The sequence below is a fragment of the Vanellus vanellus genome, assembly GCF_965231255.1.
Source record: "Vanellus vanellus genome assembly, chromosome: 3".
Classification (NCBI taxonomy): Eukaryota; Metazoa; Chordata; class Aves; order Charadriiformes; family Charadriidae; genus Vanellus; species Vanellus vanellus.
The window spans coordinates 45,620,867-45,646,701 of NC_138907.1; the positions used below are offsets into that span (position 1 = coordinate 45,620,867).

The 25,835-nt window shown below is 42.8% G+C and overlaps 1 protein-coding gene across 2 annotated transcripts in view; it reads right to left on the minus strand.

Moving 5' to 3' along the window:
* SLC35F3 (solute carrier family 35 member F3) overlaps positions 1 to 25,835 on the minus strand; it is a gene marked incomplete at both ends in the record, with an annotated part of 186,095 nt that overhangs the window by 37,173 nt on the left and 123,087 nt on the right. For both annotated transcript variants that reach the window (XM_082481238.1, XM_082481239.1), the window contains one exon: positions 13,531 to 13,855. In XM_082481238.1, coding sequence (XP_082337364.1) covers positions 13,531 to 13,855 — 325 coding nt within the window. The remainder of the gene's footprint in view (positions 1 to 13,530; positions 13,856 to 25,835) is intronic.

Here is a 25,835-nt window from a genome sequence, read left to right on the forward strand (position 1 = left end):
TGTTCGTTTAGTAGCGCTGGAATAGAATGAGCAGCTCTAGTCGCTGCACGAAAGCATGGGAGAAGCACGAGATGTGTTGCGAAGACTACGAAGCAGCTATCAGGAATCAGTCAGGCATACTGAGGGTGACGGGCACATCAGCGTGATTTGTATCAAGTCTTATGGAAAAATCAATTAATTCATTCATGGAGAAACATAAGGCAGCAAAGTTGCGTCAAGAAATCTTGTCTGGTCAGTGCATCTTTAATGGGCAGGAAAAGGGAGCGCGCCAGAACACAGGAGCGGTTACAAACCGCACCCCTGTGGGTGAGGGACTGACCAGGTGAACATGCACTTAAACCAGGACAGGTCTTTCAGCTGTCTGCATTTTGTCAAACACGGGGGGGGGACTGCGTTCAAAGCCTTAGGTGAGCTAAGTCCCTGCTAATGAGCTTATCTGCAGAGGCGTGTTAGATCAGCCATGATAAACCTAATTAAGATGGGCTTGCAGCTCACCTGCTGCTGGCAGTCCTGCAGTATCCTCAGTGTGTTTGTGAGGATGGATCTGCTCAGGTTTTACCTCTGAGAGAGAAGAGAGGTTCCGGAGAAGGGGCGGTGTCTGCTGGAAACCACACGTAGATGTTTATGCCCGTTTGCAGAACAGGGTGTTTGTGGATCTGACCCCATGACAAGCCCTGCCCCTCAAGAAGGAGCACCGTTCAGCATCACTGAAAATCAGTACCGGCACCCCTAAACTCCAGTAATTCAGTTAAATTAGTTATTGAAGATACAGAAAATATCACTAACAAGGAATCAGTGGGGTTTGCTGATTAGTCTCTTTCAATTTGCTTCATAAATGTTGCTGGGGAGCTGGGAGCCAATTTCAGGTGACTTACGCTAGTCGAGATCCTCGCTGTCACCAACCCCAGAGCTGCGCCGACATGAAGTATTTTTGGTTTGAAAAGAGTGTAAATGAACTGAGAGTTTGGCTCGTGGGGTGAGGACTGGATAACATGATGACAGAAGGGCTTTATAAACATTTATTATTCAAAATCTCTTCTGCAAACGCGAATACGCCTAGGCAATTATCTCACTTTAGCTGCAGATGGGCAATTTTGATGCAATTATTATGCACCTTCAGTACTACAAAGCTTTCAGTGCCATTCCTTTTGAAAACGTCTGAATTCAACAGAATGACAAAACTAATGAACTATTGCATCTTTTCCTGTCAGCTGCACAACATCTAGTAGGTGCCATCAGCACGCTTCATGCGGAGGAGCCACATGGTCACGGCTGTTAGCCCAAAGGCACGCAAATGCCAAACGTCCGCCGAAGGCAAACCCATCTGTACCCCTCAGTATCCGACTTACTTGAGGAAGGATGATTTGCCATTGCAGATTCGGATCATGACATTACATTGATTCCAGGATGTTGTTTATCATCGCTCTTTCAAATTTCCCTAATGAGATGTTTCTACATGTGCCTAAAATCCACGGTTATTTACTGTTCTGCACTAGACAAAGGCTTTTTGGGTAATGAGACTCCAGATACCAGCAGCATAATAGTGGAAAGTGTCTGAAGCCACACTGACAAAGAGAACAGTTTGTTTTTAGCACAATTGCTATGGAGGAAACACACTTGTCTCTAGTTTCTCGAAACTACTTGTCTCTGGTTTCTTGCAGCAAACATATCCGGGAAGCCAGCTGGTTTTTGGTTCTTTTTTTTTTTTTTTTTCTTTTAATCCTTAAAACAAAACAAAGTTTAAGAAACATAAAGCAGCAGACAACATTTTGCAACTTGCCAGCCAAAAGTAAGGTCCACAAGTAACTATACATATAACTGGTAAGATTTTCAAGAGGAACGTCCTCATTGTGACTCCTGTTTACCTAAAAATAAAGCAAATTTGATGCTCACTTTTGAAAAGATCCCAAGAAAATATCTTTAGCAGTTTGGTAAATTTTATAATTTTATTTTTACGTTCATTCGTGGTAAGAAGCAACTCTGTTAACATTTGAAATAGCTGTTGCTGGTATGTTCAAATCTTCCCTAGATACTCCCGAATGACCTGTCTGGACCCCTGTAACTTGGATGATTCTGTGGCTGCTGAGCTCTGGAACACCCCCTGCTAAGAACCTGCAGCCAGCCAAAGGACCCAACACATTAGCAATACTATGCTAAGCACACTGTGCATTAAAATCACGTAGGATTTATTGAGTTAGCCTAGCTCGCAGAAAAGCTAAAAGAACTATATAGTTCACGTGAACGCTATGTTTTAGCAGAACTCAATCTGTTCCCACAACAGGCCACATTTGCCCACCATCTCCGATTCCCAAGCATGCACTAACCACTCTTTCAGGCTCCCCTTGTTTTTCAGACTCCTGACAGCTCAGTTGCACACTGTTAGAAAGCTCCTCCCTTGTTTCAAACACCTCACTCACTCTGTTTGATACCACTTAGCTCTTTCCTCACCTTCTCCAAGCCATACACCATTTAGCTGACCTTTATGATATCCCCCTGCAGTTATCCCTTTTACATGATGAAGGGTACAACTCTACTAAAAAAGCCATATGGAACTTGGTAAGGCAGAGAGTAACAGCATTATAGGAATTACCTGGAACTACAGAAGAGCACGGTTGTTTAAGTTGTTTGAAAAATCTATGAAATCGATAGAGCTCTTTGTTAAATGCTGTAAGACTTTAGAGGGTTGGCCTTAATTGCTAAAAATTTCATGAGCAAGAGCAGGTCTGCAGGTACATTAATGGAAGGCAGCTGATCATTGGCTGTATCACACTGTATCCTCTCCGGGATACTATTTTTCAACATTAAGTTTTTCTACTTCTGTTCTTCAGAATCAAAGGACACTTTTAAAAAAATAATGTGGGAGAGTAGGGTGAATTTCAACCTGGTCAAAGCCCCAGTTCCTCTTTGAAAGAAGGAAAGATGAAACACATCTAAATAGTTATTGACTTGATATTTTTAATATTCACTGAGCCGGACCCTTCTCTGACAGAAATCAGCATGCTGTCGTGGGACCCTGTGGAGCTGTGCCAGCTAAGGTCAAGTGCTGACCGGACCCATCACATTTAATATAGAGAACTTCATGAAACACTGGAAGTGCTAGGTGAAAATTTGTTTGATTAGTACAAATAAGCTAAGCAGAAACACTTTGTAGTGGGTTAATACAATTTTTTGTTAAATGTCAAGGTTAATACAAAATAAATCAGATCCTCAGGGTTTGAATCAACGTGTTCTCTCCTGAGGACTGGCAAATATTTAAGATGGCTCTGGCAAAAAGGGGCAAACAGCACCAGAACAGGTATCATTCATGCCAACACATTCTGGTACATGTAATTTTAGGTTATATAGAGACAGTATATTAAGAAACACAGTAAAGTACACATACATTTCAATTATAATAGTTATGTCTCATCCAATGTCTGCAGATCACTAACCATTAACAAAATAAATGAGTAGTTATGATGTGGCTCTGCGCTGAGCAGGTTGGCCTAGAGACTTCCCTCCCCAGATCCCCAGCAGCCAGAATTACTCCATCTGATCTGATGTTCAGGATATCATGGTGAGATGGTCTAACAACAGCACCATTTGTTAGATGGTGAAAATATCAGACAGCATTACAGAACTGTAGCTTCATTTTTGTTCTAGGTACTGTTAAGACTTGCTGAAGCAAAGGTGCGATTCTTGCTATTTTCTTGTGTGCTAGTTAATAGGAGAGCTTTTCATAGCTGAAGAATTATCTTTCTGTACTTGGAAATGTATATGTACTCCAGCTGAAAGCCAGAGTAGTCAAGAAAGCTGTAGTTTCAGTGCAGAAAAAGCAGGATACAATTTTGAGGCCCGGCTGGCCTTTACAACAGATACAGTGAAGAGAACTAAGTTAAAAAAACCCCAGTGTTTTGGTGAAGCAAAACATTTTTTAGACGCAATGCAAGTGCAAATGCCAGATGACGTGGAGGAACAGAGTCCTCCTGTAGCGAATGGACCTCCGCTCATACCATTCAAGGGTGCCTCATGTTAGCAATGTACTACACAAAGGCTAACACCGCTCTGTCACTGAAGGGACATTCATGGTGACTTGAGATCCCTGGGGTTTAACATTTGCATCTGCTGGAAGAGATGGGCGATGCCATCCTTTACGTGAGGCTTCCAGAGGCCCATTCCCACTGTTGGAGTCTGAATGTTTAACTGAGGCAGCAGAAGGTTTTCAAAGATACAAAGGAAATGTTGCAGCAGTCCCTAAGCGCTCGAGAAATAAGCAGCTTCAGTAACCCCAGCCTGAGAAGGAACATGATTTAGAAATTACCAAACCACTAGCAACCAACACCAGCTCCACTTGTGGAAGCGCTCAGCTGGAGATACGACGAACAGGGAACAGATGAGGTGGCCACAGTGGACTTGGTTAGTGTAGGCTTGCTGAAGACAAGAGGCCCAAACGATATGGCAATGACCATACGGTCATAAAGTAAATGAGGCTCTTTCCTTTAAACTTGCTGAATTTTAGCCCTGACCCCATGGACTGACAAACAGACCAGCAGGAAGGTTGTTTCTTTTCTACAGCTAGGCTAAAAAGAGGCAGTCTTCACTAATGGCCACACAAACCAGGCAAACAATGTGAAAAAAACAGTTTTTGTTCGTCTTCTCCATTTTGGATTGGATTGTCTGGCAGAAAGCTACCATCTGGAAAGGTGTTTTAGCACTGGAAAACACAGAAATGGTTGTACGTGGGTGTGCGAGTACATATATGAACCTATCAGCCCATCAGCTCATATCTTACCATTGTTTCCCTACAGAAAAACCCTATAGCTGTTCCCAGACAACAGTATGTAGCTGCTTGACAGGGTTTTCCAATTTATGACACTCTGTTCATATACCTATGTTGCTGCCAACCTTCACCTTTGGCTATTTCTCCCTTTTTACCAGCTATAGCTCTGACTAACAAGCAAGGATGGCCACCTCCTGCAGACCCGGAGCGGCCAGAATCTTCAGCTAGGTACTTGTGCATTTATATGAGCCTGCTTTTTTCATACAAACACAAACGATCCTGGGAAATCTGGACACGGTCCATAACCACTAGGCAGCTGGACAAAAAGGTTTTTTCCACTTCTGTAGTACTGCCAGCCTCCAACACTTCTCACTGTATCATCCGTCTTTATTGAGAGCTGTTAATTATAGCTATGAAGTCTGTTACCATACAGGCACTTTCCTTTTTTAAAGCAGCTTTAAAGGTAGCTGCCTTCAAGATATTTTGACACAGATCTGGGCCGAAAAAAAAAGCAGAGTTCCTTATCACTCCCTCCTGAGTTTTGTTGCTGTTTATGTTGCTGTTGTAAACAACATGGGAGAACCTGTCTAGGATAGTCCACATGTAATGAGTTTGTGCTCTGGGTGTCAAGATACTTGATATGATGACCGAGGTAAAATATTTCCTGTAAAAAGACCAGCTATGAACTCTGTCTTCTTTCACGGTAGGATGACTGGAAAAACAGCATATCTGTGTTAACCTCAGCTTTCTCCTTCTTTCCCCACACATTAAACATGATTACACCCTCTTTTCTTTTCCCAGTCCCTTTTTTCCTCTGCCAGCCATAAAATGCAGTTACTTTTCTGTTTGTGCGTGCAGGTCATGCCTGGAGACAGGGAAAGGAGGAGGCGACCCCTGAGGTCCCTTCAACCTGAATTCTTTGGTTCCACAGTCTCAGTCAGTGCAGAGGGATCAGCATAGTTAAGATCAGTATTGGTGGATTTGCTCTTGAGGTCTCCTGGGAAAAGCCCTTGCAGCGTGGAAGGCTTGGCAGCTACTAACCAGAGGAAAAGCCAGTTAATGAAGTGCAGTTTAACTACTGACCAGAGATCATTCAGTGCTGCAAGACATGACTTTTTTTCCAAGCTAAAGCCATTCATAAACACATTGTTTCATAGCACATGCCCTGTCTGCAGGTAACAAGAACAATTACTTCTCTTTCTAGCCCTTGCCTCAAGCACCGTTACCTCATCGGAGGCATATAATGTAATTATTTTAGAGCATCTGTTCAAGCCACAGCAGAGAAGACAAAAGTAATGGAACAACACGACAAAATTACAGGTCACTGCTTAATTCAATCATCCTTGGAATGATTTTGCAAACCAGGCTCAAGATTAAAGAACATGTGTTTCTCCTGATCAGGTAGTATACCCAATTTTTATTCTCTATTAGCATTCCACCAAGGTCCAAAAGCCCAGAAGAAGTGATCCTTAACAGATGAAGGATCTTCAGATTAAGGGAAAGTTTTTCACCCGGCATGAACATTAAGCTGTTCCCAGAACACCATGGTCTGAAATACAAATGCAATCTCCAACTATAAACTCGGAGGCTAAATTACAAAGGACTGGTTTACTAAAGAAGGAACCACAACTGTTTTCTCACAGAAGCTAAGACAGGAGCTTTCAAAGGCAGTGTTAGCTACCCGAATAGAAGGAATTAGCAAACTAGTCAAACAGAAGTTTAAAGAAATTCTCTTAAAGGTGTTTTCAGGAGATGTAAAAGCTGGGGTAGGTTTAGAAAGGGAGGTAAGCATATAAATACCACCTTATGTGCCCAAAACCCACATGCTTCACATTGTGTGAGCGGCCTCCAGGGAAATTAGGACTCAGGCATTAATTTTGGGGCATTCAGCCAGCCACTCACATCATCAGCCCAACGTAGGTACCAAGCTCCCATACCATCCATCTGAGGAACAGGAAAACTATCACCTTGAACACGGGTGTGGGAGCAGTTTTTTAAGCTTTCCAATGAAACATCAAGAGGGAGTGCCACCTCAAGTCTAGTCAGGCACTTAACTCAGGATGGTGGAGGGCTCCCACTAACAGCAAAAGTTTGGCAAACAGACTTTCGCTTTCTCCTCAGCCTTTCCCGCTGTTCACCTTACGTACCTCACATTCGCGCCTCCTCTGTAGGTGCTTGCTCTTCCCATGCATTTTAGGAACAAGCTGCGCATTCAGCTCCAAGCTGGCAGTGCTGGAATATGCACCGTGGCACTGAGGACCCAGCTGTGCAGATTTCTTCCCTAATCTAACCCCTGGTACTGTCTTCAGTGTGTGGAAAAGACTTAGGTGAACAGGAGGCTACTCTAGAAATACTCTGGAGCTGAAGGACTACCTATTTTCTCAAGAACAGGCAGCCTGCAGAGCATGTTTTTGACAGCTGGCTGAGAAAATTTTGTTGCAGGAGCCACAAAGAGCAGGAAACCATGACACTAACCCATAATCACCTAAGAAAACAAGTCTCCCCAAGGAAGCAGCTGAAATGACAATTTGTGACAATCTGGCAATAATGCAGCCTAGCCACATTATGGCAAGGCAGCAGCAAGGAATTGCCTCCAGAACTCCCACGGTGTAACGCACCCCTAGCCCATGTCCCACAGGAACACACTTTGCTTTTCAAAAGGAAAGAGACAGCAGCTACCGCAGGCTTCATCAGGAGGAGGTAATTATTTAACTTTGAGAAACAGAAGTGAGCAACAGCATCACCCTGAGCTCTGTGGCTTGGGCTTCAGCTGAGCTAAGCCCGCACGAACGCTCCATGCCCTGGCCTGATGCTGTGTGCACAGCAGGTTGGACGTCAGACAGATGCCCAAGGGCACTGCCCCTACCACAAACCCCACATTGTTCCAGCAGAAGGCTTCACTACTACTGCCACTTGCTAATAGTACAATTTGGCCTCGTCTTCAGCTAGAACCCCTGGAAGAAAAGTGCAGATTCAGTGAAAACAGTCCGAGAAGTGATATCATGGCCCATCAATAACACATCACCAACGACAGTTCAGACATCTGCAGGAGAGATACAGATGACCACGAGTATGATAAACCTCTTGCACAATATTCACATCTTCTTTTAATTAACTGCTTTGATACCAAGCACAAAGGTTAAATCCTGACAAACTGCTGTTGAGATCAAATCGATTTAATTTGGAGTCACTCCTGGCTTGTATCTATCTAACTCAGGTAAGAATCATATTTTGTACCTTTTAATTTCAAGGGTCCTTTCTGTTCTTTGGTTGTTGGTGTTTTTTTTTTTCCCCCAACAAGCTAATGGCAGCTTGAATTATAAAGTGATTTTATTTTGAGGAACACAAAGTAAATAGATATTATTTTAAGGCTAATGTACTGAATTAGACAAATAGAGTTTATAAACTGAAGTTTTTTGAAAGAAAACATGCTTCATGGGTGACATTTGCTAAAAACACTTGTATTCATCATGTCTTGATGCCTTCGTAGCTTATTTATGACTCTATTAATGCCGTCTGGTCTGGTGGTGAAGCTCCCACCTAAGTAGTAATATAAATCAGTAGGATGCCAAAAGCCAACCACACTGCAACATTTTAATGCCGCTGGGTAAGACAGACTTATGAATACAAAATGCTGAAAATCAATAGTAAAAAAGCATCCAGTCACACCAAATCAGGCTCTGACCTTCTTCCCCCTTAGAATTTCATTGTGGCCAAGCGGTTCATTACCAGTACTGCATGTCCAGGTCCTCTGCCTGCTGCAGAAGAGGAAGGCAGTGCCCATGGGGCAGTTAATTGCGCTTTTGTATAAGTCAGGATCAAACTAATGGACAAACCCCTGGAATTACTGGGGATGCCGGGCTAGCGCCTCGTCTCCTCCATGCGAGCAGAAATACATGTGAAACATATTTAGAAACTGGCCCACATTCTCCTGGACATCACATGAAGCTATGGCACTGATAATTTCTGGCTACTGAAGAGCTATTCTGAGCCCATACGCATATAAAGCAACAGTGACTCTTGTGAAGTTAATATGTTGGTAATTAGAGCGAGATCTACTACATTATTGCTCTACCATTGATGCCTCCGGTATTTTGGTTCCGTTTCAACTAAATAACTATACTTTGGTGTTACCCACAACTTTTTTCTTTCTTTTCGAAGAAAAATCTTAAAATTCTGAAAGATTAGTGGCAGCTAATTTGGGGGCAGTATAGAGACAAAACTCTGATTTAGTGAAAAAGAACATGCTAAAACACGTTCAAATGTGGTTGTAGATCAGTGCAGGTACGCGTGACGATTCTATCATTCACCCAACACATCATCTCTAATCAAGGTTTTGGAAGAGACTTAGTTTTAGCTTCTGGTGTTTTCTTTAGCCCTAATGCTTTGTGAAATAAAAATCAAGATCTAAATGATAAACAAATAAATAAATAATCACGTAAACCTTTCTGGAATGTCCTGCCATTTCCTTCTCAAAAAATCATTAGATTAGACCGTACCATCAAAATAAGCAAGCTTTCTGGAGGTATTCTCCTGCTAAAATGTGAACACAACCCTCCGTTGTTCCCCCAGTTTGCACACATAGAGTGAATATTTATAAAAGGTGTGTTTTGTCCTGCTTGGAGATACACAAAGCGAAGCGGTATCTCACAGAGATTTTAATTTAATCTTTCATGTAGCCAGGGAACTTTAAGCTCTAGTGCTTTTAATTTATGTTACCTCATAAATTAATAATGTAGGCATGACGGAGGGTAGCTCGTCAGATTAAATGTGTCATTTTATAAAGCAGTTTGGAAGCAAAAAGTATGAAGCCAACATTAAGTAGTCTTAAATGATCCATTAGGCGCATAAATCATTACACGTGTTATTTCTGGACTGGACAGCGGTTGAAATGAATGATAATTTAGTTACTGTAATTTTATTTTAAGCTAGTGAGCACTTGCACAAGAAGGAAGAGAGCGGCGCTGACCCTGGCGTGCTCTTCAGCAGCCCTGCCAGAGCTCTCTGCATCACTCCCCACGCACACAGTCCTGTGCCAAGGGTGGGTGGCACGCTTGGGAGTGAGCGTGGGACAAATTGTCCCTGAGCTGTCTACACTTGGGCACAACTCTGGCATTTGATGGAGCTGCCCAAGGAGCCTAGAGCAGTTTGGATGTGAATGCATAAGTTTTGGATTGTTTCGAAGAGTGACTCTCTCGCCATGCTGTGGACACAACTGATAGTCTACTTCAGCTTAAACGGAAGGTTCTTTACCATGCGATATGGGTCAGTCAGAAATCCTTAATACTTTACATTATGGCCTAATATTCAAAATCTGGTAAGGAAACTGAATAGAACTGCTTGTAAATTTAATGTGCTACTATAAAATTTTGGTGGCAAATTTATTAGAATTATATGAGCTATAAAATAGGGAAAAAAAATCTGTGCGGCTTTAAACTGGTTTGTATTCACAACAGGTATGTTCTTCTGTGAAACTACGAAACATACAAATACATATAGGTACATCATAGTGTATATATATATACACTGGTATAATACAATAGGAATTTAACCCCCTAAATAAACCATATAACCTGTATAGGAGAAACTATATATCTATTCACTGTTCCTACATTTTAAGACCCCTCTTTCGTATATTTTTTCCTAATGGCTGCTGTTACATGCTCTTTAGCTGTATGCCGACGTACCCCAAAGCACTCCTGCTGGCCAAGGCCCCATGAAGCCACCCACCAAGGAAGGAGCGGTGTGAAGGCACTGTCTGTGCCGTGGTGAGGGGAGGCTGAGCTGCCCGGCCCTGCTGAGGAGGTGGCGGTGGCTGCGCAGGTATTTCTGGGGAGAGTTGCTGCCAAAAAAATTAGGTTCCTGTGGATTTTAGCAACCTGTGTAGGCAAGAACTGAGAATCCCTTCCTTTACTACCTCACTGCTAAGGTGACTTAGATGTCATATTTCCACCTTCTTCCACTACCACCTTTTCATTTATCTCATTGCAAATGCCTGCCAGAGAGCTTAGATAGTATATAAAAAATAAATGAAGGCGACGGATGAAAGAAGAAGCAAGTGATTAACCAAGTTGTGTGTTAGTTCCAGGTCAGAATTGTCTTATTTTAACTACTCAGAAGCCCATGCAATGCCTCCCTAACATGTCCAACTGTGCCTGGAGTGCAAGCTTTCCTGTAGATGGTAATGCCTCAAGTAGAGCTCTAAAGTCTCTGTATATGTCTTTCTCTCTCTATATGCATATATAAAAGATATGCAAAAAGGGGGAATAATTAAGAGGGGATGCTGGAACTCAACACTTGGGTTTTCAGATTCTCAGCCGTAACAGAGCAGGCAGATGAACAGTAATTCTTTCTATAGTAATTCTTAGTGCAAGACCACTGAAAGGTCTCAGCGTAGATAGTGGACATGCTGAAGCAGACACTACATAAACACATGGTAAGGAACAGTCCTCCCTCTGAAGGACTGTCTCATCCAACCAAAGAGAGTACAAGGAAATCAGATGTCTGTAGTGACTTGCTCAAAACCACAAAACAAATCTGCAGCAAAGCCATATCTCCAAATGCCCAATTCTACTCTAACACCAGGAAAAAACTCTGGAAATTAACCCTATTCAATCTGCTGATCAGACACATGTGCATGTTCTTTACTAAGCCTGCTGCAAGCTTGCCTGTAATGATGTCCCCTTGCATCCCAAACAGGCTGCAGGGCTTACACCTGCTCTTCAACTCTGCCATCATTTAATTAAATGGAAGATATTGATACCAAGCTGAAGGACGTATGGTTCCCTCCCTAGAGCAATACAGCCAAATTTCGGGATGTTTTACGAGCAGATGGGTCAAACAGGTGCTGTGCTTAGGTAGATAAAAGGAGGTTTTGAGACACAGTAGCCTTGAATAGAGTACATAAGGAGTATATGCTAGAATGAGCTAGTTTTGTGTAATTCAGTGTCATCTAATTAGGAAAAAGGGCAAACTGAGCATGTGCGAAGACCGAGTTCAATCAGCAGGCACGGTGAGGAAGACTACTGATGACCACCAGAGAGCCCTGGAAGACCACCAATAGACATAAATGCACATGTGTCAAGGACATTTACATATATTAATGAGTTATGGAAATAGTATGAATATGTTAATAATTTCTCAGAAATCTAATGACTTTGTCTCTTTTGATTGCATATAATCTTTGTAGTTGAGCAAGTGGGCGCGCACACTAGCTGGAGCGATCCCCTGTGCGCCCAGCGCTGCAATAAAGAATGCCTGCTTTCTAAACTCCAAACTGAGTCTTAGAGAGTTATCTTTTTGCCAGCTTACGGTAACAACATAAAACTACCAACTATATCAATTAACTGCAGCAACAGAGAGTATAATGCTCTGGTTTTAACCCCAGGGATCTGGCGAACCGCAACTGCTTACCCCAGAATTCAGCAGCATTTAAAACATTATCTGAGAGCAGCTGGAAAGAAAAATACTTAAAAACCAAAGAAACGAAAAGGTGGTTGTTTTGGGCTAACATTTGTCACTGTTTGTAGATCAAACTGTTGTTTTCTCTAACCTCCATACTTCTCTCATCTCTGAAGCAACCACGTTTGTTGTGGAGTAAACAACAAATACAAACTGAAGGGCAGGAAACATGGCATCTTATGAAAATGCTTTTAAAACTTCTGGATACTGCTGTAGGACCTGCAGTGAACGGTGACATTTCTTTATCTGAAGCCCCTGAATGATTTAGAAGATGAAGAAGCTGTAACAATGGCTAAGCACCACAATTTCAGCATTTTTATCTTAACCCTAGTCATCTGAGGTAGAGCCTTGCCCAAATATCCTGGTTTCTTAGATTTTTTCCTGTAGTGAGTTTCCACCTCGCTGCTGCACAGCTGGAAACTGAGAAATGTGTACTTCGTACTGTTTACTTTCTCAGCTACTTCATTAAAAGACTGTGAGTCCCACTGTGTAACAGAAGGGGAAAATGTTGTTCACATCCTTCCATGTATTGGGGAAGCTCTCTGACACGGGACATCTTGATGGCTGAGTCATCCCATCTGTCCCAGACACCTCTCTGGCCAAAATGAGCTGAGATGAAGGAGCGCTCCCCAAGAGGCAGTCCTTCAAGCAGCCAGAGCATCCTTAGCCCCTCACGGAGGACGGGCACTCACAGTTTTCCACGAGTGCTTCAGGCTTTGTGGGTTTGGCTTGCCATAAAGACAAGGTGTGCTGAAGACAAAGTGCTGCCTTCGGTTATGACTGTGCTTCCTCCCGGAAATAAACACAACAGCTCCAGTTTAACTGGGATCACAGCTTGGCCTTTGATGTCAGGGGCATAATGCCAGGAAAATACTGCAATACATTTTACTTGGCCCTTCAAGATACTGCACTAGTCCTGAGTTTGGAAAAGAAAAGCTTACTTAGCCTACTCAGAGATTGCCATAAAGGTCAGCTGTGGGTAGAGGAAGAAGATATTAATAAAAAAATGATGTTCACAGAGATTTGAACAGAAAACTCTTGAGAAGCAATTGCAGAAAATGCGGACTTTCATTACGGGACTCGGATGTATCGGAAATAAACCTGGATTTCTTCCTGTTGGAGTGAAATTGTATTAAGAATAATAACATACCACCTAGCGCAGGACATGGAATGAATTCAGAACATCCTTTAACAAACCTGAAGAGGAAAGCAAATGCAAGCTTGACTTAACTGGCTGATCTGAATAAAACGTCTGCTAGAAGCAGAGCAGCATACAAGAGCCACAGGAGAAAAAACAAAAGCTCCCATACCTGTATCTTTGCTTTGGAGACTGCTTTTCAGCTGACTTAAAAACATGTCCAAGATAATACAAAGGAAAGAATAAAAAGTTCCAGTTTGTTGCAAACCACGTTAGAGTGAAGGGTGCATCAAATTTCTTAAAGGTCAGTTTTGCTAGCTGGGTTGAACCCGACCAGGAGGAGCAGACACCCAGGACCACAGCCACACCCCAGAAAATCTTCTTGACTTGTGTCACGGAGCATTTCCAGCAGCAGCGGTTCACCCTTCCACCGCCTTCCGCCCCGGCTTGCATCTGTGCTTCGGCTGGGGCTGGAGACTCCCGGGAGCGCTCATCCCCTGGGGAGAAGAAAACACAAGGCTTACTAAGGAAATCCAGCCTGCACTTCAGTTTTCAAACCCTCGGCTCTTCTCAAGTCACGTGGAGCTTTGCCAGCAAAAAAACCCACCAGATCTTGCCACAAAACGTCATTCATTTTTAGATCATTGCAAAGCCTCTGGTTCAACTGAGGCATAATTACACCGCAAATAATAATTATCACCTCTAGATTTAGGAGCCACTGTGTAAAATGGAAATGAAAATTACATGTTGCTCCGATGTACGTAGAAAGGCTTAACACACCGCTTAAACTGATGCTGTTAGAATGTGTAAATGAATGAAAAATATGGCATTGAGTTTAATAAAGCAGCAAACGTGATTACAACAACACTTGGAATTATTATTGTCTTGGAAAATGCAGAATTAGGCAGCTTATGGAATTTGGTGTTTCTTAAAGGAGAGAGGGGACAATGTATTTAATCCTACAGTTAAGCATGATCAGTGCAATGTAAGTAGCACAATTAATACTGAACTTGCATCACTAAGTATTTCAGTGATCCCTAGCAAAACAGCTCTGCTGTGGCTGTAGCCAGATGGCAAAAATGAGACCAACCCATAGGCTGCCCTGAAGAGCATTTCAGACTAGGCAACCCTAACTTTTTTTTAGCTCGAGTCCTGCACCAAGTGAGACTGGACTGGAACTTTGCCCCGGTATAACTGAGCATAGCACGCTGCTGGAAATTTCTCGCCTAAAAACCTTGCCCCTTACATCCTTAAACTCGAATTCTTATAGCCCTACCAGATACCACTATCGGCAGAGACTGTATGTAGCTTGTGAGTGAATGAGCGAAGCGAGGTTAGGTGGTTCAGTTCCTACAGAGATCAAAACGTGCTGGCAGACCTCCGCAGCAGGCCACTGCCTTTAGGGCTTTCACCTGTCTTTCTTAAATTCACCCCATTCAACAACCACTACAGCCGTCAGTCACCCACATGCAACACTCAGCAGTGAATTCTGTTAAAGGCTGACTTCAGTTTAGTCAGTCCATTCACTTGAAGGAGGATGTGATAGTAATTCATGTTGAAAGCCAAGAACCTACAACTTCAAAAGTGTCCAGAGGTCACTGCATGCATTGAAAGGTGAAAAGAGAAATACAAGTACAGCCAGGACAATGTGAGACTGCATTATTGCCAAACACTTATATATGTTCAAGGCAGACTAAGAGAGATCTACACACAAAAAAACTTTCCTTATCCTGGTGAGAATCAGTATTTGGAATGGAAAATCTCTTAAAACCTTTCATTTCAAGTTAACCTAAATTTGTATTCACATGAGCTAATACATTATTAAAGAAAAGGTTTATTCCAATGGAGAGAACTATTTAATTATTTCTTTACAGATAAGAAATGCATGATCTGAGCTAAAAGTACCATTAGTTTGCCTAGTAAAGCTGTATTTTGTAACAGGAAAAACTGCAGTCTCTGATATCTTGAAATCTAAAAAGATTGTACAGCAGTAAAACATGTAGTCTTTGAGCGGCTTTAAGAGAGATGGGGATGTTGCTGATCTCTCCACTTATTCCAGTTTTCAGTAGAAGACTGTGTGGGCAGCTTCCCACATAACAGGAGATGCACCATCAGGCCAATGAATTATCCAAAGTTAATGTGGCTTTGTATTAAACACATAATAGAAGGTTACAAGCTACCTGTTAAATGGTAGAAGAAGCTAGAAGTGAAAAAAAGCTGCCTGTGAACCCTTAGCTCATTTAAAATAATTTTAACACATTTTCTTTGTAATACATTGTTTGTAACTAATGCTTCTTGCCTCACTCGCTGCACAGACCCGTCAGGGTTCAGTTTGCTGAACAATGGTACATTCTTTTCTTTTAACTTCACCGTGTAACGGGCAGCTGCCAGCGCTCTCTCTGTTGTCCACCGCACAAGTCCCCCAATGATTACTGAACTTTTCCTTTCCTCTCAAGCTTTTCTACTTGGTGTTGTCACTGCAACAGCAAATTCTTCACACACCCTAAGGAACTCCAGCATACTTCCCATGGACCACAGGGAGAGCTGGGCACAGGAAAAATTAATCTAGGCAGCCAGGGTGCCAAGTGAGAGCTTAGGAGGGGTTTGCGCCACTGCGTCAATGCAGGGAAGAGCCCCCCTCCACTCACAGATTGCATCTCTGCAACTAACTGGAGAGGTAGGCAAAAATGTTCCTCCTTCAAGAAGACAGCTAGTAGGGTACCCACTGTCCCCATCTTCTCTGCAGTTATTCCCCCAGGAAGCAGGAAACCAGAATTTAAACCCCTTCTGCTGAAGATATTTAGCACTAGGGAATGTGCCTTAAGCCAGTAAGGGTATATGATATCCCAAGATGAGTAGGTGCTCTGAATCACAACACTGAAGCTGTGTTATTTTTTCTAAAATAAGAATTGGTCACTGAGACAGCAAGATAACATGTTTGGCCCTCTGGGCCAGTAGTCTTGGCAATCACTGAAAAGAGGGAAGATCACAACTATACCATCTGATTCACCAGACACTCAACATAAAATAATGCAGTGTTTGGTGGACATCCCACAACAGACACTGGGGAGGATCTTGCCCCACCACGGGCTGAAGCCGCCCACCCTGCTCCCCATCGCACTGTGCACATATGCATGAGTCAGCAGCTCATTTGGACAACTTACATTAATATCACTGCCTTTTAACTCTCTTCCACTGCAATTACTTCCTATGAAATAAAGCCAAACTTTACTGGTTTTCTCTGCTACATACACAGAATGACTTGTCCAGGTACATTTAATTTTGTATTAGATACACCAACAGAAACATTCACTTTCAGCAAAAGACAATACTGCATGTATCTCTTCTAAAGTGATCTTGCAGCTTGAGGCTTACATTTCTAGGGATGCTTACTCTTTGGATGCGCTTAAATGCTGGATGGAGTAAAAACTTACCCCAGGTATGATGGGTTTCAAGATGATAGGCCCCGTATTTTGGGGTAAAAATCACTGACATTGTGATTAGCAGTTACAAGCTGGGATTACTTTTAACTATCCATCAGTGAAACTACATTGTGCTCTCATGATTTCCTGTGCTGCCGGAGTGCTAGATGGCAAATGGACATAGCCTTTTCCAGTGGATGCGACAGTATCCCGGAGGATACCTGGGATGTAATCTGCCCCCAAAAGCTAGACTGTCTTTGGAAATGGCGGATGCTACAGATGATATATGCCCATGTAATGCCATCCTGTCATTTACCGTGTTGTGGATTTGCCTGCCAGCTGGCACGTATAACACCCAGAGCTATACCCTTCCCTGCCAGGGCCTTATGTCCCCATGGGGACAGTTTTTGTCACCCAAGTCACACGTGCACAGATGGGGTGACCTCAAACCCACACATGGATGAGAAGCTCCTCACTCTCTTTCTAACACTGCTCAAGGGCCAGCTGGCAACAGAATGTACATGAATTTAAAGACAGCAAAATGGCTTTTCAGAATGGATGAGGCAGGACATTAAAGACTTTTCTTTCTGGACATCCTCCTCCAGACTTTTAATGGGTTTCTTCCTTTACCCCTGGCAGCAGACTGCCCTATATGCTACTGTATCCCCCCAAAGAGTAAATCAAGATGCTGAGATAGAGTCAAAATGCCTATCTTGCTTTTACTAAATTTGTCTTTTCATTCTCCCTTTTGTTCATTCATTTTCCTGTTTCATAAATCCCAACTGGAACCACTCCCCTCCCTTTCAGCTAACTACTCTCCCATGGCATTCAGAAGCAATGGCAGCAAATCACCTCCAATGCCACTGTCAATGCCATTAGCCACGAGGATCCCTAAGCCCAGAAAACAGCCATCCTTCTGTTTCCTCCATTATGGGTGAGACCCCTCTCTGCTGACTTCAGATACCTGTGGTAGGGACGTCTATACCTGAGCTACTCACTCCATGCTCCTGGCTGAAGCCATGGAGAAAAACAGGCAGTGGAAGGCACTGCTTACCCCAGGTAAGGTAGATGCCTTAGATGATATGCCCATTCTCACTGATGACAGATGCTTGCACTGGGTTAGAGAAAATCCACCCCAGCAGAGGTTACACCTTGAAATCATCTGTCCAGGCCACTTCAAAAGTGATTTAAGGCTTAAGCCTCCTGTGCACAGCTAGCCAGTTAAAGGCTTCCCATAGCAGCATACTGTACCCCACTGTCTATGTTAAAAAATGTGATACTGATAAAAACCAAGGGTGGCGTTCATCTTCTCAGTTTGAGACATCTGCTGTGCAGACTTGTGTATCTGAGACAGTCATTTACACTTTCTGCATAGTTAGTAGACAGAAAAAAGACACTTCCATAGCACAATTTGTCTCCTCCTAAAGTAGACGATGAAAACAAGCCAGATGAATCACCCTCTCCAAGTGCTTGTTTCTCCCTACCAGCTCTAAACAGTCTGGGACGACAAGCTCAGAAGTAGGTGTCTCTAGTGTAGGTGTCTGAAGCTGAGCGAGGTGAGTCCCGCCTCTCCACCGCTGCTGCCAGGGACAGATAGTAAAGCCACTGCAGACAGCACTGGTGGGCTCAGAGCTGGGCCCGGCCACACAAGCATATAGAGCTGTCACCTGTGAAGCGCTATAGCTGTTGCCGACTGGTCAGCAAATGAGCGAAAGAAGTATTACAAAAGTGCCGGGTGCCCTCGCCGACTCTTCAGAGTGAGAACGTGACCCTCACGGACTAAGGTCCTGTCTGTTAGGGACTGAAACACATGCCTAATGATAACGCACAGCTCCACCAGCTTCCCCAGGCTACAAGCGTGCTTCAACGTAAAGTATATTCTTAAACAGCTCTTTAAATCAGGCTTCTGGAAGAAATTCTGACAAAAGGAAGAATCTTCACAGGTCTCTCTGACAATTACAAATGAGCCATCCTCACAGCATTTCCATTTTGCCAGCCTCTCAAATGTTTTGTAGCTGCTTGGGCATTGCACAGAACAAAGCTTGCAAAAATACTATATGCTTATCATAAATAGGGGAGAAGGAGCTGAGGCAAGCCCTGTAAGACAGCACCTGCCCCTCAGTGTGGTTAGAGCTCTAGAAACCTGTGCCATGCAGGGGGATCGAAGCTGGACACCTACACAAAGTATATTCTCACAACCTTGAATGCTGTGTGACTTCCTTTTCACCCAATAATTACCACACGGAGAGACCACCGGGAGGCCCTTAGTTCCAACACAATTATATACCAGTTACAAACATACCTAAGAACACACACGGGGACTTCTGGTGGTGGTTTTCTGGACAGACAATACTATTTGTCTCAGTAGCAGACTCCCAAACTCTTCAAACTGTTTTTATCCCATTCCTGTCTACCACACTAGCTATGCATTATTTAGCTGCGCAGGATTTTTGAGCTAAGCTGTTAAAAAACAGCTGAGGCATCATCATCCTGTAAAGAGAAGATGAAGTGCCACAAAGTGATTTACATCTCTAATTGCCACTGTACTTGTCTAAATCTGAAATGATATTTATTCAGATATGTTGCCCAGGCATTTTCTTCACAGTTGGTCAGGTTAAAGAGTGAGGTCTTAGGGACTCATCTGTCTCCTGGAAGATCACCCAGTAGCTAGTGCAGCTTTCTCATGCCATTGTCCACGATGATCTCTCCTTTCACAGGTCATCCTGATAGCTGGTTTTAAGGAACTGTTGATATTTTGTTTTGGAAGCCAGTAATCTCCATGTATCAACCTTTCCAAAGGCCTACGTCTCTGCTACACGGAACAGTAATGACAGCACGCACAGCCTAACTTCTGCATCAAGGGACATTCCCTCCTTCTCCAAATTAGCTTTAGCTTTGCCAAGGCTGCTTGCACCAGCTGTATCCTCCTCCCAGTCCCACTACAGCTCCTCAGATGACAAAGAATCTGTTCCTGGGCACGCCCAAGCATCATGACTCATAAGCAGGTTTGTGCCTCTCTTACAACCAGACCCTGTCAAGATTCAAAGACACATTTGTTTCCATCTCTCATCTTACGGATCATCTCCTAGAAATATTTCCATCCTGTATTTGTCATTGAAACAAGGCCTAGAGCCTCACTTCTCCTCTAGGCAAATGACCTCACTTCATACCTTCCCAGTAAATAAGGACATACTCTATTCTGAGCAGACCAGCTTTGCTGATACCTGCGCTCCCTTGGCCTTGGAGGGCCTGTGGATTAGGGCAACCTCTTGGGTAGATGGGATCCCTGCTCCTTCTAGCACAGGGGGTGGGAGGCTGGTGTACGTATTGATCTGCTGAAGAGGAGCACATGCTTCACCTCTACTTTTTGAAGGAAAGGGTTCAGCCACTTAGCTGCCAACAACAGAATGGCAAGTGCGAGAAAGAGTGAGCAATAGTGAGGAACGGACATCCTAGCATGGCACAAAGCACAGGTCTCTGCTCACTATTACCTACCAGGCAAATTAGTCGATTCATCCTGCAGCCTCACCTGTGTCCTCTGAGAGGGGTCAACAGGCACATTGATAAAAGAGATGCAGTTTCCCTTTCTAGGTTTTTAAGAGGCTTCTGACAAAATCCCATTCCAAAGGGCGTTACAGAAAACAAGCAGCCAGGGAAGGTGCTGGAATGGACAAAAGGCTCAGTACAAGGTAGGAAACCAGTGAGGAGTAAGTATAGCAATGGAGGAAGTAGCTGAAGCTCTGCAGAGGTCTTCTGTGGGTCCTGCACTCTTCACCAGAACCACAGATAACGTGAACAAGGGGGCGAGCGGTGAGGTGACAAAGCTTCCTAATGGCATGAAGTTAGGCAGGTCAGCAGGGGTAAGGGCCAGCTCTGAGGGATGACAGACTACGTGACTGGGTCATAAATGGGCAGATGGAGAAGTGTGCCGATAATGAGGTGCAGGTGGGAGTAAACAATCCATATGCTGCACACGCAGTGATGGGCTCTGGCCATTGCCACTAGAGATCCCAAGCCCTTCACAGGCTGCTCCACAAAAAGGGCAACTCAGTGCTCAGGAGCAGCCAAAAAAGCAAAATAACTGCCAAAAAATTACTAGGAACAAAGCAGAAAATGGAGAAAAAAGTTGTTTCCTACATCTGGGGAAACTGCAGCTGTCAGCACACCCACACTGCAAGAGAAGCATCTCAGGCTAGAAAATACACCTTCCCCATTAATTCCACCACGCTGGAGACAGAACTGGACGGATCTTTGGTTGGGCCCCTGTGGTGGCTGTGCGTGTGATTTTTTGAGGAAATTGCTCTTGGGCTCCTACGGGGAAGCTGTGAGTCCTTGTGGGTGGCTGACAGGTGGGCCTGCAATGTTTAGTGCTGCAATGACTTTGGGTTAGGCTGCGCACATTTCCTCAACTTTCCAACCATGGTCAGTGCTGAAGGTCTAACAGAACAGTATTATATTTTTTAATGAACACCAATTAATGTGTCGTAACAAAAAAATGATAAAACCCCACAAACCTTTATTAAATCAGTTTTTAAATGAGAATATTCGGTGAAAATGGCATTGCACATATGGATATTTAGATGCTATTTAGGAAACTGCAAAAGTTTAAAGCACTTTCTTTAAATACTTTGCTTTTACAGTAACAGATAAAAATAATTTTACTTAATTTGATCATGCATGACTAAATTAAGAATAAATCAATACAGCAGATAGTTTTAATATCCACAGTAGTGGTTATATTAAAGAACAAAACCAGGGTATTACCATAATAGGTCAGAAGGTCTGAATTTGCTTAAGGGTACAGAATAAGGAATGTCGGTATCTGGAAATGGTGAGAACTGCATGAACACACATTCAAAGCAAGATGAATGCAGTCTGAGTTCAGACCCTCTTTTGCTATCAGAATTCATAATATAAATTAACTAATTACACAAAATAAAGTGCTACAATAATCTATGCAGGATATTCAAACTTATCTGATCATCTCACCTTAATTTCAACAGGGTAGGAAACAGGTCTATTGGCTCAGAGGCAATCAAGATGATTCTCCTGTCCTCTTGTCTGTGGAAATCTGTCTCGTATCACTGATACCACCAGACCATCCATATAGCTTAACTTGTACAAAATAGGCATAAATTTCTTGTAACTGGTACTCCCAAATCCTAAAGTATTACTCAAAGATACAGCATTTTCTATCACTAATGGTTATCATATATTAATTCCCATTTTATCCTGTGCTAAATATTATACTTAATGTTAAGAGTTGGAATTAAATAATCTGCACATATTTGTTGAAGATATGCTAAATTCTCCTCCTTAGCATACATATTTCTTTCTTCCTCTGTCAAATACTCCAGCAAGGCTTCCTGAAAAATATATATTCCAATTCCTGTTACTGATACAGAGAGAGCTGAAAAATTATCAACAGCAGCAATTTGGACTTGAATCCATTTAATTTATCTTCAGAGGCAACCGCTTAGAAATTCTATTAAAAGTGCTGCACTTGAATAGGCCTTATTAAAATATGATATTCCATATTGTTTGGCGGGGAGTTCCCCTAAATACTGTCCTTTTTATTATTAATCAGAATGATGACTGGAGTCCAGAGTGAAAATGGAAGATACTGGCTGTTTAATAAAGTATCAGCATTGTGGTACTGAAAAGTAACAGCCATAAAGCACGTAAAGAATAAAGCTGTTTATGAGATACATATTCTTGATAGTATGGAAAAAGAGTTGTTTTTTTTTCTCGTTATTCCGCATTCCTTTCCTGAATAAAAATTGGGCTGAAGCTTACAGTGAGCTATCTCCTGAGGTCACTGCAAGTTTTGCCATTGACTTTGAGGAGACCAGCATCTATGTGGAAGCAGAACTTCCATTAGAACAAAAATAAGCTATGACCAAAACGGTATTCTGGGCAAATTTTAATCAGAATCTGTGCAAATCTCACCCTGAACAAAGGCTTGAGAGATGATTGTATGTTCTAGTGAAAAAAAACAAACTGGATTCTCTGCAGGCAACTACTGTATTAATTAGCCAGGTGTTTGAGTGCCATGCGTCTTTCTTGAGTAATAGTTTTATCTCCAAGGGAATATAACTACTTATACTAATATAAATAGCACATTTATATCAGTACATATATACAGGTATTTATGTGAAGAGGTAAATGAGTTCATGCTAACTGTGGAGCTTATGCTGGCTGCAATCTATCAAAAACAAGACGATGTTCTTTCTCCCTTACGGAGCTTTCCAAAATTCAGAGCTGCTTGGCTTTCAAGTAAACACAGTTATTAGAAGATTTTTCTATACCCCATTGATTTCTTGAGTCCTGAATTCTAACTCCAATCGATTGCTCTCTTAGAACCTAAAAGGTTAACCTGCTATTAAACCTCAAACACAATGCTTTTTTGAGCATTAGTTGAGGCATCTGTTCTCTGTCAACCAATAATCGGATATTACAGTGGACTTGACATGGACTTTAGCGTGCTCATGCTGGTTGGAGTAACATACATATATCCAGAGAAGTCTCCACATGATTTCCTGCTCAAGGATCTACTAGAAGAAAGAAGAGGATGCCTCCTCACTTCTCACCAACAAGCTCAGCAAAAGCTGGGTCTCCTTTGATAACAAAGTTAGGTTTGGCTAGACCTATGGTGGCACCAAGGCACTCAGCATAACTCCGAGCAAAAATACATCACAGTTTCCATTTTCTCTCTGATACTTGCCTCTTCCTCTTTTCAGTGAGAAAGGCTTTTACAGCCTGCTATTCCTCACTTGTTTCAATCAGCCACAGAAGACAGATTCAGGCCTTCTTCACCATAAATACAATACTATCCTTGCCGAGATTTGCACTAGGGAATTTGAAGTGATTGTGGAACTGGCATTTCTAGATCATACTTCCTCACTTCTGTATTCTCCGTGACTGAATTACAAGGCTTACAGGGCGCTCAGGTTTTTTTATTTGAGGAGGTTTTTGGCCAGAAATAGGGATACTGAACAAAATGTATACACATTACTTCAAGAAGAGTCAACATATAACTTTTGTATAACTAAAGGGTGCTAGATCCCATGGCAAAATTCCTGCCTTGAGTAGGAGTCTCCAAGTTTCCAGGCTAGGTCCCCCTGCATTATGTCCTGGTAGAATGGATCCAAGTTCCTGGAACTGGGCAGAGGTGGTACCTGGCTTCTCCAATACATGGTGCCAACACATTTGGTGGGCAGCTCTGCCTAAAAGCAAGCTAGCTCGGCACCGCTAAAAATGCCTTGTTTCCTGTTGCCTTTGATCTTATGCTGCAGTGGCTGTCAGCAAAACCCAGTGAAGATTATAAAGTAAATCTACTCTTTTATTGGCCAAATTCCTGCTTCCGCAGGATGCTATCCAGGTCTGCAGTGGCATCTCATGGTTTATAATTAGCAAAGATTAACTGGGCTGTGGACTAAAGGTTGGCGAATGGTACTCCAGCCAAGTGGAGAGAGCCGCTTAGTACATAAGTGAATGTGTCGTGCTGAGTACAATGTGCTAAGAAAGCTACAACATAAATAATGCTATATATGAGACTTGTAACTGGGAAATTGCTGGGGAATACATGTTGAGCTATCATAGACTTTTATGGTGAACTACTAGTCTTTTCTGAACTCTGGCTCTTACACTGAACTGCTTCTATACAAATCCTACTGTCTACAATTGTCAGCCATTAGGAAAGAGGGACAAAACTTCTGGCAGCCAAGAGGGCAAACCGCATCCTGGGATGCTTCACACACAGTATAACCAGCTGGTCAAAAGAGGTGATTATCCCACTGTACTCAGCTTTGATGTGGCCTCACCTTGAATACCACGTTCAGTTCAGGGCCCCACAATTATGAAAGATGTGAAGGTCCTTGAATGCATCTGGAAGAGGGCAACAAAGCTGGTTGAAGTGCTGGAAGGAATGTCCTCCTCATAAGGAGCAGCTAAGGACTTTGGGCTTGTCTAGTTTGGAGAAAAGGAAGCTGAGGGGTGACCTCAGTGCTCTCTACAGCTTCCAGAGGAGGGGAAGTGAAGAAGGAGGTGCTGATACCTTCTCCCTGGTATCTAGTTATAGGACGCATGGGAGTGGTTCAAAGCTGCACAAGGGGAGGTTTAGACTGGACATTAGGAAGCATTTCTTCACCGAGAGGGTGGTCTAATACTGGAACAGGCTTCCTAGAGAGATGGTCAATACCCCAAGCCCATCAGTGTCTAAGAGGCATTTGGACGATGCCCTTAATAACATGCTTTAAATTGGTCAGCCCTGAATTGGTGAGGCAGCTGGACTAGATGATCGTTGCAGGTCCCCTCCAACTGAAATAGTCTATGATCTATTCTTTTACAAAAATTACAAAATGAAAATAAGAGATAATGAATGACACATTCTGGTGACTTAATATTTATTTTTTACTAGTTCTTGTTCCAGCTTCTCATGGGAGAAATTTATAATTACATAGATGGATTAGTAATCTGCTTATTTTTTGAGAGCAAATGCCTAAATTGGTTCAAGATGACTAGAAAATGCATCTTGCTTCATTTAGGGATAAGTGGGTAAAACGTAATGGTCTGTGATCTACAGAAGGTCTGAGAAGATGACCCAATGGTTGCTGTTATTCTTAAGTTCTGTCGCTGTAAATGAAACGATTGTTAGTCCATAGTGTGTGCATATTGGCTCATTTCAGCCACTAAAGTAAGCTTAGATAAATCTTTAATAACTTATCTTTCTGCTTCGTGACGCATTAAAGCTCCTGCTCTGGCATTAGTTTAGTAACATCAAAATGGTCTCATTTTATTTTTGTATCATTTGGGGAGGGGACATCCAGTGCAGAAGTAATGAGTCACCTCCAAACCTATAGCTTATGGGTTTGTACAGGCCAGATGGTATACGAAATAACCAGTGGGACACGATCAAAGACGAGCTGGTGGGAATCCCCAGTGAGTAAGCCTAGCACGGCTAAGAACGGCTCATTTTGAGGCTGTTTAAAGCCTAAGAAAGCACGGTGCCATTTGGGAAGGGAGCCAGGTGTTATGCAACAAGAAACTCCTCGTG